General features: G+C 41.2%; 1 protein-coding gene across 1 annotated transcript in view; it reads right to left on the bottom strand.

Annotated features, from left to right (window-relative positions):
- The window catches only part of LOC147663160 (disintegrin and metalloproteinase domain-containing protein 12-like), a 280,469-nt gene extending 276,428 nt beyond the window's left edge, over nt 1-4,041 (bottom strand). Inside the window, exon 1 of the mRNA XM_086950624.1 lies at nt 4,038-4,041. Coding sequence (XP_086806750.1) covers nt 4,038-4,041 — 4 coding nt within the window. The remainder of the gene's footprint in view (nt 1-4,037) is intronic.
- Between the last annotated feature and the right edge of the window lie 13,450 nt (nt 4,042-17,491).

Here is a 17,491-nt window from a genome sequence, read left to right on the forward strand (position 1 = left end):
CCCAGCAGACCGATTATCTCTGCCAGAGGTGGGTTTTTAGAAAGGACATCAGTGTACATTGATTTCTTTCTGCAGGAACATGTCAGAGCTTTGGACTCGTATATCCAGGACACTGGGGACTTACTGCTCAAAATTCAAAAGATCACATGGAGGAATGATTATTGGATGTTAGCACTAGACGTGACAGTGCTCTATAAGAGCATTATACACTCTAATGGGGTTGCTGCTTTAGACTTTTATCTATCCTGTCGAACAACGTAATTCAAGGACCACAACAACATGTTAGAACAAATGCTTACATTTTGTCTTGAAAATAATATTTTCATGTATAATAATCTCCTCTATCGCCAGTTGCAAGGAGTGGCAATGGGGGCCAGTTTCTCCCCGAGCTACGCCTGCTTGCATATGGGGGCTTGGGAGGAACTGGTCTTCAAAGTCAAATATGGGGCAACCTTTAATGCTAATGTGGTTGCATGGTATCGCTTCATTGACGATTTGTTTGTTGTTTGAAGAGGGAGCAAGGAGGAAGCTGTTGAGTTTGTGTCCATGATTAATGACAATGTGTTCAATCTCAGGTTTACTGCAACTATAAGTGAGACGGGTGTTTCCTTTTTGGATACAGAGGTATACATTAGTAACAACAAATTAGAGACAAGATTGTTCAGAAAGACCACTGCAGGTAATACTATTTTACACGCAGGTAGTGCGCACCCAGCACATTTGATAACCAGTATCCCTTACGGAGAGGTGCTCCGACTCAGAAGGGTGTGCAGCTGCGAAGCGGATCTGGAATTAGCCCAGAAAGCTAGCAAGAATAGATTCCTTGAGAGGGGCTATACTGAACGGGTCATAGATAGTGCTATAGCTAAGTCAATGCAAGTGACCAGGCAAGACCTACTTGTTAATTATAACACTACAGCAGTACCTGCCGCATCCGCTATACCTGCTAGCACAGTGATCAGCCACCTGCCCAAAAAAATTTATTCAGAATCATAACGGGTTTCAGTAGGTAACACAAGGAGTTTTATCAAATTATCAATCGTAATTGGCCTACAATTCTCTGTGATCCCGTTATTGGTCCATCATTACCACGGAGAGCCTCCATTACATTCAGCCGGGCTCCCTCTATGAGGGACCGATTGGTCAATACCAGCCTAGAGGTTATTGAAAAAACAACCTGGCTCTAAACCAACAGTGGTTTATTTAAATGTAAAATGTGTACATCCTGCACTCATGGCATCAATAAGAAAACATTCACAGATGGCTTTAGTAACAAGGAGCACCGGATAAATAAGGTGCTTACTTGTAAAACTGAATTTGCCATCTATGTCCTTCAATGTCCCTACCAACTTAGATACGCTGGAAGAACAAAAAACGCAGTGCATAAACACATTCTGCAGCATCTAAGGGCTATAGTGAATCAAGATAACACCTATCCTGTAGCCAGGCACTTCTGGGACTTTCACCATAGTGACAGTAAAGGACTCAAATTTTATGTAATTGATGCAGTCATTGCAAGTAGACGAGGTGGCAGCAGGGAATCCAAATTGCGTAAACTGGAAAAAAAATACATTCTACAACTAGACACCAAGCAGCCAGGGGGCCTCAATCTTACTGAGGACTTACACACTAGTCTGTATTAAATTTAGATAGGATTCCTCTGTTTAGGAAATACAGTGATTTTTTTTATCTTAGCAGTAGAGATCTTAATGTGGTCTTAACTATTTGATAATTATTTATTGTCTTAACTATATATTTCCTAATATGTCATCCTTTATTTATATCAATTTTGGGTAATTTACAGAGGAGTCCCCCATACAAGTCAGTATATACAGCCCTTAGTCCTGGCCTTCCCAAAGGTGGGAAATAAATAGCTGCAGGATATAATTAGCCACCCTGTTTTTCGTTACCATTCATTGGAACTGAGTCTTGCTTAAGTTTTTGAGTTTTTTTGAACTCTTAATCTATTTATACACAGTGATTTATTTTAAATCGTACTAATATTGATTCTTTACTGTTTACGGTACATCATGGGTAATTAGGAACTCCAGAGCTGTTGGAGGGGTGTGACTGGGCTCAGTCCATCCCAATGAAAGTTTTTAGTTTCCCGTATGCATATAGCTGATTTTAATGTAACATTATGCACTTTAACACTTGCACTTTTTTTGCACATTATTGAAGGATAAAGATCACGGAGAGAGATTTTTTGTACTGGAAGACAGTAACGTATTATACTGTAAGAATTCATCCCAGGATTTTTTTCGGATGTTCTATACTGAACCTTAGGCAATTTAATATGTATACTATATGGTAATTCGCAGTTGGCAATAGCTGGTATAAGGGGTAACTATTTCTTATACTGTGCAGATTGAGGCGCACCAGATATAAGACTAGGATGTATTTTACTGTCTGGTTTTATCTCGCTATGTACTTGCATCATGGATTTAACCCAGGACGTATGCTAATATTAAATAGGCACCATTAGTTAGTATTACTAGGAGATGTCATTTTACAATGTGGATATTACTATGTACTTTACAAACATCCTAGTCTAATGTATACAGCGATATTTTGCACAAATGCACAAATTTGCACACATTTAGGACATTTTTGTATATTATTACAGGCAATTTCAATGCTGCAAGTGTTGTTTTCCCCTTCTTTGGCTATGTGTACATTTATATTGTTTTACATGACTATTTTTACTGCCACAGAGCAAATTTTAGTATTTCTTCAATGTCTACCATTCATTTTATCACATGATCGCTTTTATTCAATGCACAGTCACTTTAAAAATGGTGGTTTCATTTACTCACGTTGTCATGTGATCAAGGCTCTCAGGAGCTGAAACGTTATGGCAGTAGAACAGCACAAAAAAAAATAATTAGCATCTATTACTTGGTCCTTGTCTGTGTTTGCTGAGGAGTATATATACATGTTTATACACACACATATATATATATATATATATTCACACATATACACGCACACATAAACATGCATATATATATATATATATATATATATATATATATATATATATATATATATATATATATATATATATATATATATATATATATATATATATATTTATTCCTTGTACTCGTCTCACACCACCAGGAATTCGTTTCCAATAGAGACGAGGCGAACCCACACACACATATATATACACACATATATATATACACACACATACATATGTACACACACACACATATATTTACATACACACACACACACAAATACATATCCCAGTGGCAGCTAGTTAGAAAGAGGGAGGGGGGACGTGTTTTCCCCAGTTCATTTTTCCAGAAAACAATTGACAGAAAGGAAGATCTTGCTCCGGGAAGTGTGCTTTTGTGCAAATCAGTTCAGCAGTGCAACGGGACGCAGTAGGAATATGGCGCTATTTTCCTAGTGCAAAATCCACCCTTGAATCCAAAAACTGATGCAAGGAAGCATATTCCACTACAAAAATAGCACTGTCATATACCACCCTGCGTCCTGAATTCTCTGCAGTGTTTAACTTTTAATAACTTCAGAATATGTAAAGCGCCAGTGCCAAGTGGAATGCAGTGGTTTCAAACTTTAGAACCCAGTGCATATCACTCTGCAGTGCATATCCCTCGGCGTCCTTAGATTCTCTGCAGTAAAAACGACAGAGTATGATGACGTCAAGGGGTATGCACTGCAGTGGTTTCTAAATAGGGTCAGAAAAGGAAGCAGTTCCGTTATGTTTAAAAACCACTACCGAATAAAGTTTAGAAACCAACCACTGCAGATTAATTACACCAGCAGAGCAGCAGAATGTATCAGTAATTCCGTGTTACAAGAGTAACAAGAAATTATCAAATTCCTCTGAATCGCTGGCTGAATTAAAATTCTTGCCCAGGCCAATTCATAACTGCAATTTTTTCCTGGTGATCCACCAGAGGGCAGGAGGACCTATGATTATTCGGAGTCAACAATAAAAATAAAATTTTCATTGGGGTAAACCATTGCTCACACACCACCTGCAATGCTGATGACCTCACCCATGGTGTGCCACACATCCATACAATTTCTAATTGAGTTTCCACTGACCAACCAGTGTGAGCACCCACCGCAAAGATGTCTTATGAAGAAATAGCCAACATTACCACAAACCGAGCAGACACATTCGGATTTTCCAGCGAAGAAACAAGTCAGATTTACTCACTTATTCAAGAAGTTGACCCTTCCACAACCAGCACCTTCTCCACCCCAAGTATGCTAAAACAGCTGCTCTATACATCTAAACGTGTTATTAACCAGCGCCTGCATGCTGGCACTTTAATAAGGTATCATAAAGATCAATGGATCCCAAGTGGATTACGAATCGCATTAAAACCTACACTCTGCAGGAACAACCCCAAATTTACTGAGCGTTGGTACGCTATATTAAACGGCTGCTCCCTTGACCTTATCCTTCTACTTGTGGAGGAACTTGCAAAAGTGATTGAAGATTTGGAAAAAGAAATTAAACAGTAAAATCTATATAGTAACCTAACCAAAGACGAGCTAGATAAAGCGCTCAATGATATCAACATACAACTGGATAAATATACGAAGGAAATCAGTGACGGGAAGATACTCAAATACAAACGCGATACCATGGATTACAAACTGGGAGAGGTTTATAGTTGGGCGGAGGTTTACGCCCAACGGAGACAATGTACACCTTTCAATCAGTCATAAGATGATGGCAGTTCTACATCAGACAGCTCATCCCAACGAGGTGGTCCAGAAACTGGAAGGTTCCAGAGACCCGCACAAACTTCCAGAACAACAGAAGCCATGAGATCAACTGAAAAAGATACAACTGGAGGTCCTTTTTTAGACAAGGGCCCACCCACAATCATCGAACCAGGAGATGCTGTAGACACAAGAGAATCCACGACTCCCATAGCACAGTCAACAAGGAGCAAAAAAAATTAGTGATTAACATTTCCAAAATAACCATAACCAACACGCAGTTGACCACACTACAACGTGGAATCTCTTTCATACCAACCTATCATTCTAATGAATTGGAAACTGAGATAAGTGTATACAAGTTCATGAGAAGCCTGAGACTAAGGCACTATTTCTCTAACGTCATAACACAAACATACTCCGGTTCAGAAGACACATGCATGAGTCTGAAAATCAAAAGTAGCTTCAATGCACCAATCAGCCACAAAATCTTGGATTGTTATGAAACCATCACTATTAATGCAATCAGAGACTTACACAAAAATCCAAACTCCAAACACAGTAACTTCAACATCAAACAAAAACAAGCCATCAGTCAAATCATCAATAACAAAGATATCACATGTTGTAAAAAAAGATAAAGGTGGTGCGCTGGTAATTATGGACTCACAGTTCTATCAGGAAAGTGTAACTGCCCACATATCCAATCCAGACCTATACATGAAATTGTCCAAGATCCAACTGAAGTGTTTTTAGATATACTGAGAAGTATTCTTGAAAAAGTGTGTACTATGGGAACTATCACTGAGAAAGATAAAAAAAATACTTGATCCAATCAAATCCTAAAAGTCAGAGTTTTCATATGCTCCCGAAGATTCATAAAGATCTCAGTAGACCACCCTTCCGGCCAATAGTATCTACCAGAGGCTCCATTCACGAACCCACAGGAAAATATATTGATATGTATCTACAGCCATTGGTGAAGGAAATGTCTACATATTTGCGCGATACGACTGATTTTTTTAACAAACTTGACCAAACTTCACTTGATCCTGATGCTAATATCATACTATGTACCATTGACGTGTGTGCTTTATACACGTCAATTCCACACAACAGGGGTTTAGAAGCGATTGAATCATTTCTCCTGCAACATTCAATCAAACAGGAACTAAAAGTCCTGTTACTGGAATTAATATAGTACACCTTGTACCATAGTTATTTCTTATATGATGGAGTGTATTATCAACAATTGGTTGGTACATCAAAGGGAAATTGTGCAGCCCCCAGCTATGCTAATCTATTTATGCACAGACTGGAACTCGATCACATTTTGAACAACCCAAGATGGTCTAACAAAATACAAAAAATTTGCAGATACATAGACGACATCTTTCTCATATGGGTTCTCAGAGTTCATCACTTACATTAATGACATCGATCATATCAAATTCACACACTAAATGAGTTCTCAGAGTATACTTTTTTTGGATGTACTAGTCAAATATCAAGACAACAAACTGCAAACGGACCTATACATTAAAACCACAGACAGAAACAACACACTACATTTTGACAGTTGCCACCCTTTTTCACTGAAAAAACATCTACCATATTCGCAACTGCTTAGGGTCAAAAGAATCTGCTCTCAACCACACACATACATCAACAATGAAGAGATGATTCTATCAAGGTTTAAAGACAGAAAGTACTCAAGCCAAATTCTGGATTCAGCAAAACAATGAGTAAGCAACCTCAGACGCCAAGATTTATTGTCTATCCACACGAGACAGAAATCCACTGATAGACCTGTTTTTGTTTCAAAATTTTCAACTAAAAGCTTGCAAATTAAACAAATCATCATGAAAAATTGGCAAATTATACAAACTGAACCCGACTTTAATGGAATCTTCAATCATGTTCCACTTTTTGCGTTTCAAAGATCTAAAAACATTAAAGACTTATTGGAAAGTACACCAATAACACCAGGTACCAAATTCACTGGCACTAGACCATGTCATAATTGCAGTCATTGTCACAGTATTATCCAGGGCAACACATTGAATCACCCACCCTCAGGGAAAGTAATGAAACTATTCACCAATGCTACATGTGATTCAAAGAATTTGGTATACCTCTTAAAATGCCCCTGCGGATTACCCTATATAGGGAAGACTGAAAGAAAAATAAAGGTCCGTCTAACAGAACATAAGAGCACCATCAGGAACAAGAGTATGAAAGCTCCGTTCGCTGCACACTTTGTCAACAATAATCACAACATCAGCCAAATTAGATTTTTGGTATTGGAGATTGTCCCTCTTAAATAGGGTGTAGACAACAGGAAGAGACTACTACAACGCGAACTGATTTGGATAAAAAGACCGGATACTTGCCAGCCTAAAGGTTTAAATGACCGGATTGAATACAGCTGTTTTCTTTAAAGTAACATTAACCGTAAACCATATGTAGGAGGAACGATTTCATTTTTCATTTTCTATTCATATTTCAGTGGTTAACATTCATGTAGTTATCTTGTTATATTTACATACTCAGTTTTAATTTATTAAGGCTTGCACTTTATACATCCTCTTTTTGACTGTGTTCACAGCTAGCTTTATTTTCATTTACCTTGTTTTATTTTACATTTATATGTGTATGCACAGTTGCATTAGGCATTTGAACTGTCCCTTGTGAAACCAGCTGATATGGATCATTTCGTCACTTTCTTCAACAACATTTTCCCATAATTTAATCGTGGGTCTCTTTATTTGTTTTTCTCAACATTTTAATGACTATTCGTCACCGTTTTTCCGATTTGTAATCATTCAGATACGTCTCTGTTAGACCTGACATCATTGGCTTGAGTCTCTCCTCCATTTTTTCTGTTTGCCTCTACTGTTTTACGATGTTTTGCTGGTATATGCTTTGGGCGCCGTGTCACTGCTGATCAGTGCCATAGCGCAAGTGCTCCCGATGTTAAATTGATGTGTCTATTGTATCCATGTTTGGCTTATTTGGTTTACTGTCAGTCCCTAGTCTAGTGCACCAGGAGTGCCGGGGCTTGTAAATGCAAATACCGCTCGTGGGCTTGCAGCACGGGTTGTGCCACCCACAGGAGCGGCCCTGTAAAAGAATGTCTACGGGTCGGTCATTGCAAGACCCACGTGCAGTCCTGCACTGCCACGTCGGCTGCGCGGGTATACCTACCTGCCAGCCCCCCAACCTTCCCTTAGCTTCATGTTAGTCACCCCTATGGTAGGCCCGTGGGCAGGGTGCATTGTAAGTATAAGGTAGGACAAGCCTGACCAAGTTGGCATGTCCTGATAGTGAAGTACCGCCATCTTAGGGCTTCACTATTGCGAGGTAGCCTGCTCTCCGTTGGATAGAAGGGGCCGCCGGGATTATTAACGCTATAATCCTAGCTGGCTCGGGGAGCATGGTGCAATGTCGAGTTTGGTATCCCTGAGCTCGGGGTTTAATTACGCATCCGTTGGTGTGGATGGTCTTTGGACTCTGGGTTCGAAAATAGCACTTTTAGAAAGTGTCTATTTTCTTGTCTAACCATATCTGGTCTCTGCTGGTCTTGCGTGTGTGTGACAGGAGCTGGGTGGCTCCAAGAGGTCTGGATGAGTCAGTGTGGGATGAGTGGGACATTACGTTGAGAGTAGGGGGAGAGTAGTTGTTGATAGCCTGCCTTGCCTGATACAATGCTGGCTCCACCTCCTGCCGAGCGACTGATGGCTCTGTACCTGCCATGGACGATCCTGGCCCCACCTCCTGCCAGGAGGGCGATAGCTCTGCTCCTGCCAGTGTCAATGCTGGCTCCACCTCCTGCGGGGCGTCTGAGCACCCGGCCCGGCTCAGTGAATAGGCCAGGTGCTACTGCCTAGCTCCACCCACCGCAGACCCAGGGTGTTGGGAAACCCCCGGCATAGACAAAGGGATCAAAGACGAAAAGGGGTATAAAAGGAGGACCCCTGAACTAGGAAATCAGATCACTTCTGACAAGGAACCCTGTAACCAAGGACAAGAAGCCTACTGATCTAAAGGACTGCTTACCCCTTCTGCCGGTGTGCTGTTGTTGGGGGAATCCCGCGGTGCTTCTTTATTTTTGCCAAGGAACCAGGAGAGAGGAACTGTGTGTGTACTCTCACGCTTGCTAAGAAAATCTCCAAGGACTGGAAGAGTGCCAGTCTCCTGCCGAAGTCTCAGGGCCAACAGACTTCACCTGCTAAAAAGTGCTATCCGCTGGAAGCTGGAATCCAGCACCTCCGAAAGGAACAGCAATCACGACGCCCGGACGCTGGGCCCAACCGACGCCAGCAGCAACGCCAGTGAGTAGGAGTACGGCTCTAACTCCAGAGGACCTCGTGTCTGCCCCGCTGCTGATCGCATCAACCGTGTGCCCTTCGACGCCGTGAGCGCTGCTCACTCTGCGCAACTACTTCATCGACAACGCCTGCTGAGGCCTGATCGACACCGAGACGCGACGCCGGATTGCTCGACGCCGCTGATCATCGTGTGCTTCATTTTCCTAAGGTACTGTGCTGTTGGGGGTCCGTGTGACTCCAGGCCCGACGCAGCGCTCCTCGCGGTCGACGCCATACCTGTGGATTAACTCTGCCTCGACGTTGTGTAGCTCCCGTGTGAGTTACCCTGTTGCTAAGAACTTTGTCCCCAAGAAGAAGATTTGCTTGATACTAAAAGACTTGTGTGCTAAACAAGAAACTACCTGTGAACTATCCTTTTTCCTTCCCGAACGTATTTATCCCGATTGTGTACAGTTTTGCCGTTATCTTGGTCTTGTGCTAAGCCTTATATAAAAATACTTATTTTTATAATACTACGGTGTCGTGTCCATTTGTAGCGTATTCACTGTATTACTGTATGTGGTCATAATTGCTTAACGCACAGCCTCTGAGATAAGCCTGTACTGCTCTGCCAAGCTACCAAGGGGGTGAGCAGGGGTTATCGAAGGGTGTGATCCCCTTGCCCTAACTAGAAAAGGAGTGTCCCTATTTGTCAGACGTGTACACCTCTGCCAACTAGAGACAGCCGGTTCTAACAGTCTCTTATATTATTATCTCAAGATGGCTGCCCAATAGTTAGTCCATCTTCGAGTTTTGACTCGACACTCACACACACGGCCGGGTCCGTCTTTGAGTCTCATTACCGTCCTGTCACCATTTCAAGATGGCCACTACACAGAAGTCCATCTTTGATTTTTCTTAGCCATACATGCGATTACTCTGACGAACTTCGACAGACCCGTATCGGAGCTTCGCGTTACCGATAACATTCTTATGAGGAAATCTTGACACGCCGTCTCACCAATCTATGCGGTAAGATTCACAGTACCCCGTTTATTCCTATTTCTTAAGTGGTATTGTCGTGATCACGATCCTTGACTCACATCACACACACGTCAGCTGGACTACTATCATTTCAATCTCTCATACTATATCCCAACGAGCACTTGTTTTTTTTCACATCTGTATCTATCCATCAACCGTAGAGCACTCCTTGGTTATGCTTCACCCTCAGTCTTAAGCTTCATGTATCTCACAGTTTTTCATGTTCGGCAACATGTGAGTTCTTTATCATCGTTCACCTTAAAAACAACAGTCACTTCGTATTCACTTACCATGTATTTTCAGCGTTTTCACCAGCATGTTCACCCTACACTTGGGCTTCTTGTAGGCATAGTCAGCATTCCCAAAGAGTAAAATTTAGACTTTCTTAATTTCAAATTATATGTGAATCCCCTGAAGAAGGGCTGGGTCCCGAAATGCATAAGGATACTTACATGGCAATTTGAGATGATATCAAATGATGGAGCGATTGTCATATGCTATTGAAATTTGATGGAATTGATCTACAATGTGACAATTTTGAAGAAATGATTTAAACAAAAGACTGGATTAAAGAAGTCATTACATTGATCTACCAATGAGTGATTGAGAATTCTTACATTTATAATAACGGATTACATAAATACTAATTGTAGAGACAAAATCTCAGAGGAGTGCCCGTGGGTACAGTGCCATTTGGTTGGCGCTGCAACTTTCGTGTACTCACCCTTGTTGTGACAGATGCAATTAAAATTATAGAAGAATTCAGAATTAATGCAACCAATTAGGTAAAAACAAATATAATGTTGTTTAAGCCTGAAGTGCTATGCATTGATGTTTTTGCATTTAGGCACTTTTAGTTATTGTTTTTTGTCAGGTCTAACAGCACCACTTACACCTTTTTATGCCATGTAATTTACTTATGTTCATAAATATAAGGAGTTTCTCAAACAAACCTGCCTGGGTCCGTAGAATTTCTACATAGCATTTTGGGCTAGAAAGAGGAAAATAGGAGGTCGTGTGCCTGATGTTCACCGAACCACATTGACCGCACAGTATCACAGTTTACAGGCCACTCAATGCAATAGCAGGTCCCTAATGTCAGCAAGGCGCATTCTTAATTCAGATGCCGTGTACACTTTAAATAAAGCTATTTCTGAGGGTTCTCTAACTATGGACTTTCTGTATTTGTGAGATTTCTAGAATCACTTATTTTGTCAAACCCTAGCTCTTCCAATTTAGAGAGCCGAGCGAAATTGGCCACCTTCAACCTTTACATTAAGTAGATAAAACATGAATTACTCCGTTTCCCTGCATTATCTAAGATGACAGTTCTAGCATGTTGAAATTTTAATTTACATTGACAAAGCAGAATATTCTATTAGGTGTTACTGCCAAGTATCCAAGCATGAATAGTAATGTTTTTGCGTGTTTTGCTAAAAGCCTCATGCAAGGATAGATGAATCAGAAGACAACTAAATTATGATAGATTTTTTCCAAAGGTGATGAAATGAGTAAAAGAAAATCTTTCAATAAGAAATGCCGACATGGAAGCCTCAATTAATTATCTAAACTTCACACTAAGAAGGTTCCCTAACAGGATGTCATTAGCTGTAGAGCAATTCAGTGATCACATGGACAAACTGTAAAATCTCGAAGAGTAGCTGCTGGAAAAAGCCTGCATTTTAATATGCTCATAATTAAAGTCTTGTAAAAAGGAACGCAGGAAAAATATCCTAAGAGTAGTTGGCATCCTGTTGAGAAGTCCAAGATTCATTCAAATTATTTGAGTAATTATTGTCAAGCATGCTGTGTTAGAAACGTTTTGTAAATCTAGTGCTCTTTAACAGAATCAAAAAACGCTCCAAGTATTCGTTAGTCGCATAAAAACCCTAGGTAGTCCTCATAAAGCTTCACATCAAAGAATCTCTACTGTTCGACCCTCAGGGCCCTAAACTGTATTGTATGCAGACACTTAAGGTTTCCGCCTTAATTTCCTTAATGGGAATACTAAGGTTAATTAACATAAATTGAGTATTTTTTATTATCATTAAAATAGTTTTATGTGGAGCCAAATAAAAATGTCCATACACTGCCAGTCACTTCTATGCTGAAAAAGAGTTTTCACTATGTTAGGGAAGAATGGTGCTAATGCGATTTAGATTTGGCTAATCCGTGCAGCACTTTCGCTGCTGGAATCTAACAGAATTCAAATAAGTAATAGGATTAGAAGTGGAAACCTTACAGTGAACAATGACTTATAGTCCTTCCATAGAGTGACTGCTAAATGAGTAGGTCGGGAATCAAACCTATAATAAACCCTTGAGCACTGCTTTACTCTTTTGTACCTAAATGCAGAGGAAAGGTGCTGCAAAAGCTGTAAAGAACAGTAAAATCCATAGCAGCATTCGGTAAAAGAAGAGTAGGTTATCCTTTGAAAAGTTATTTCAAATATGTCAGATATGTCATAACTAACTCTTACTTTGAGTAACAAGTTGAAGCTATGTGATACCAATCAGATGTCTATTCTTTTTCATGTCAGTGCACCAATACACATTAGAGATAAAAACATGATGTACATGAGTGGGGAATGAGGGTGGAGGGTGCGGGGAGACATCTGGGAGGGTGACCACATGAAGTCCTTTCAGGACCTCCAGATATCGTTCTCCTTCCACAAGTCATAGTTTTTCCGTTACCTTCAGCTCTGTCGCACACTCCCTGGATACCGAGCAGAACAGACTGAACCCTCGAATACAACCCCTTTGGAGGCTAGGCATCTTGGTGGCCCACTGATTAAGGGGGTGTTTCACAGTTGTAAAATGCCCTGGTCACCCACTTCCCTTGTATCCCGCTTGAGGGAGCGTCAGGAGGGGTGGCCTGGCCCATTGGAGGAGGTAGAGTGAAGAGAAACATGTGGGCCCGTGCCTTGACCTTCTCAGCCCGGTTGCACCTCATTGAGTTGAAAATCATCCATTGCACCTACTATATGCACATGTGCCTGTGGAGGGCTCGAAGGCTCCTTGAACCCTCCTGCACTAGGTGTGGGAGGGACTCGGGGATTTCTATATTTCTGCCACTAACTGAGCTTTTGGGCCAGTCTCTCGAGGTGTCCCCCAAGATCGCGTTGTTGGGTCTGGTGAACGACCTGTGGGGCATGAAAGGGGACCATACCTTAGTGGGGCTGGGAATATTACTGGCGAAAAGGGATGTGGCCAGATGCTGAAAGCCGCAAATTGCCCCAATGCTGAAGGATTGGAGGACAGGCATGGATTGCTCTGCGAATCTGGATGAGCAAATATACTGCACCTGATGATGACCCAAGAAACATTAGAAGTTATGGGGAAAATGGTGTTCGTATTATGAGCTACACTCCAGGTCCACATTTCCCAGGTGGTGGGGATGGTTGATTGTGGGTAGAGCCCAAAAAAGTGTCTGGGTGATGCTGATCCATTACCATGTAGGAAATCCTTTGCTGTTAGAATCTCAAGAAATCTGACTATATCACAATTTATTTATATGTACTCATACGGAATAAAGGGCCAGCAAGTGCAAAATATCTAATATTAGAATTTTTAGCATAATTAGAAATCTTCAGGGAAGCCAGAAACTTAAAGTAAGATGGTGGGTACTTTTTCTTTGTATAAAGCAACTAACATGCTACCTTGCAGTAGCATTGTCATGACTGGTTTCGGCATTGCCAAAAGTCTTTTTTCCAGGACTCAATGATTTCCCTGTAGGTAAGCACTGGAGCCTCCCAGCCTGACTTGGACAGAGTTACAGAACATCCTGCTGATCAAAAAAGATTTGACCATTTCTAGGCATGCCACTTACAATTTTTCAGGTGTGGCAATATCAATCGCCCCACATTCAATTGCAGAAAATTCACTATTATCTCAAAGTGATTTTTGTCAGGTGCTCAGCGTGATGATAGGGGCATAAAGCTGCGAAATGAATACATTGATTTGAACATAGTGTGTGGATCGCAGCTAGCTTTGGAGGTGGCTAAATTAGTTATCCAGGGGTGAGTAATCAACAGTATAAAAGAGCTGAATCAAGTTTTATCCTGTAGATGGATGGGATGGAGGTTGGGAGTGGTAATACAATAGAAAGGTCTGATCAGATGGGGTCAACTGGGGATCTAGAGGAGTGTAGTAATGGCACACGGTTGCTATTTGAAATGAACACTAGGATCAGAAACTAGTACAAATACTACTGTGTAAAAAACAGCCTGCTTGCTGGGGAAAGGTGTCTTAGGTCATCAGAGTTTGAACCTAATGCATCAGTAAATCAGAGACGTTTATTAAGGGGATAGTTGGAATACAGAGGAAGATTTAGAATGAGGCTATTGCAACATTTGAGCGTGTTGAGCAATACCAAACTAGTGAGATATGAGAATATTGTAAATATATTACATTGACAATGACCTTATGTGGCAGCAGAATTGTGAAAAAATGTAAGTATTTAGGAATAAAACTCAAATGATACAGGCACATAGGGCAGGGAGAATAGAGTTGGGGAAGCGGATGAGGAATGGCGTGTCTAAGAGGTGGTTAGTGAGATTATAATCAATGGAGAGTGCAATTCAGGGAAAGTATGTTATGTAAGCCAGTGTGGTGGAGGTGAGTAGGTTATGCATTTAGAGGTCGTCTGTGACTGTTGAAATGTAATAATTTGTTAGTTTTCGAAAAAAGAACAGATGGAGAGAAATTGATGCTTCAACATTTTGCCATGTGGTTTCTTCAATGCCGGTATACCTACTGCAGTTACAAACCACATTTGTGTGGGAGTTTGAACAGGTAAATTAGATGGTTCTTGCTGGTGAGGTGAAGGACATTGATGATGGTGGTCCACGTGGTTGCACACACTGGCATAAACATACAAACTTCAGTGTGAAAGCACTGCAATACTGCGCCTTTCCGAATTCCGTTAATGATCCAAGACAGAATTCAAACTATTTTCCTTCCTTTTAAATATAGGATCATACTTTGATAGTTGTTGCACCACTGCTCCTTTAACTTTAATTAAGCCCCAGTGTAGCCCACACTCTTTCCCTCCCCACTCACATCCCCCTCCTTGTCTCCTACTGCACCCTGGTTTGGCATTTCCAGGTTGTGGAGAACCAAATTCTCTTAAAGGTGTCGGTCTAGACATCTGGGCAATATGTGAGGGTATTGCCCCGCTCTTCGGGTCATTGCTGAAGAAGAGAAAGAAGAGAAGAAAAAAGGGCTGGGAGGATGGGAGAGAACATTCCTTAAATCAATTAGAGTATCTGTTAGAATTGGGGGTCTCTATTGTTTTTAAATTATTATATTTATAAGCATTTTAACAAAGACATACAATGTCCAGAAATAAAAAATCAACGTTTAGATTACATTATAGATACATCTACCATCCAATACGCTGCAGATCATCAACATTACCATCAATCATACCATTTCGTTTTATACCTCAATGCACAGTTAAACAGTTCGATTTACTTGAAGATAATCAACCAAATACATCCAATAGACTCGTGGTGTGGAACCAGTGGGCAGCTCTTCCTCATATGTTTTTAGGGTATCTTTACAATAGGCCATATCTTTAAGCCATTGCTTGGTTCTTGGGGCTTCTCTGCCACCCCAGCATAGTGAAATTCTCTGTTTAGCCAGGAGTAAACCTATCATGCAGAATTTACGTTTGGTAGCTCGTACATTATTGATGAGTCCCAAAAAACATATTCGAATTGTGCACTCAATAGTAACTCCCACTATTTCACCCTGCATCTTCACGACCTATATCCAATATGCACTAATTAAAGTACAGTGCCCAGCGAGGTGTATAAAGGTGGCATTGTCTGCACCACATTGTTGGCATTGTGCATCTGAGCGGAGAACACATTTGTATAGCCGATCAAGGGTATGATATGTTTGATGCAGGTACTTATAGTGCAATAGGCGCAAGTTCCCATTCGGAGTGAGCATACTAGTTATGGTGCCGCAGACCGCCCATTCCTCCTCTGTGAGGTGATTGTCGAGCGTGTTGTTCCACCGCTCTAATGCTTTGTGTATAGTATCATCAATGTCTCCTTGAAGTTGTGTGTACAATTTTGTCACCACGTGTGTATTGTGTGGCGTGGTAATAAGCAGTTGTAGGGTGTTTAGTTGTGGTGGTTCGTTAGGATAGGTGGGATAGAGGTTCATGATGGCTCCCTGTAACCTGTGATAAGTAAACTGGAACAGTAATGTCTGATTACTAATATATAGTAGTTCTTTGGGTTCTATAAAAGTACCATTAATGTACAAGTCGCCCATTGTATTTTTACTTGGGTTACCAATAACTCTGGGTGATACTGTAAAGGCACCGCAAGTGTGTAGAACAGTAATTTATGCGCCATCCTTCCCATCTGCCGCCACGCTGCATTAGTAGTATCAATAGTATTAATTTCGTGGCGGTGAAGCAGGGTTCGACGATGAGGCAAAATGGCATTTAGTGGGATGGGATGTGCATCACCATCTTCAATCGCCACATGCGGTAGGTAGGGGACGTAGTGATACCAGTAATGTGCATATTGCGCTTGCGCACATAAATAATAGAAGAGGATATCCGGGACCTTAAACCCTCCTTTGGAGAAGGGTAATGCGAGGGCACGCAGCTCACTGCGGGCTTGCTTACACGCTCATATTATTCAGTCTTTGGAATACAGCTTTCGTGGGGTGATGGGGATGTTGTTAAAGAGGTACAGGAGTTTAGGTAGGATGACCATCTTGACAATGGCCAAGCGGTCTGCCAGTGATAAAGGAAGTTGTATCCAGCTCTCTATTTTGTCTTCAAGCGTACTGATTACTGTCCTGTAGTTCATACGAATCACTGTGTCGGGATCACGGTGATACCATATACCAAGATATTCAACTGGGTCCGTCTGCCATTCAAGTGGAAACTCTGCCGAATGCGGGCGTGTGTTCTCAGTTAAGGGGAGAATAATGGATTTAGACCAATTAATTTGGAGGCCGGATTGTTGGCCAAATTTAATATATTCTCTCAGAAGAGGGGATACATTTGTAGCTGGGTCTCGTATATATAGCACCATATCATCTGCATAGAACAAGATATTGAGTGACCTTTGTGGAAACTGGAGAGCAGAATATTTATGACCCTGTCGTATTTTGCAAGCCAGTGGCTCTAGAGCTATTGCAAAAAGTAAGGGGGACAAGGGGCAGCCTTGTCGTGTGCCTCTTGCAATTTGTATAGCATCGGACACATACTTATTAACCTTTAATAAGTTGTATATAATATTCGAATCCAATGTAGGAAGATTGGGGGGAATCCCATTCTTTGTAATATGGAATTGAGATAGGTCGATTCGATTGAGTCAAATGCTTTTGCTGCATCCAGTAGGACTGCAGCAGCTTGCATGTCTGGGGTCAGATAGTGCGATAATGCAAATA

Source organism: Lissotriton vulgaris, unplaced genomic scaffold (genome assembly GCF_964263255.1).
Source record: "Lissotriton vulgaris unplaced genomic scaffold, aLisVul1.2 SCAFFOLD_842, whole genome shotgun sequence".
In the NCBI taxonomy this organism is placed as follows: Eukaryota; Metazoa; Chordata; class Amphibia; order Caudata; family Salamandridae; genus Lissotriton; species Lissotriton vulgaris.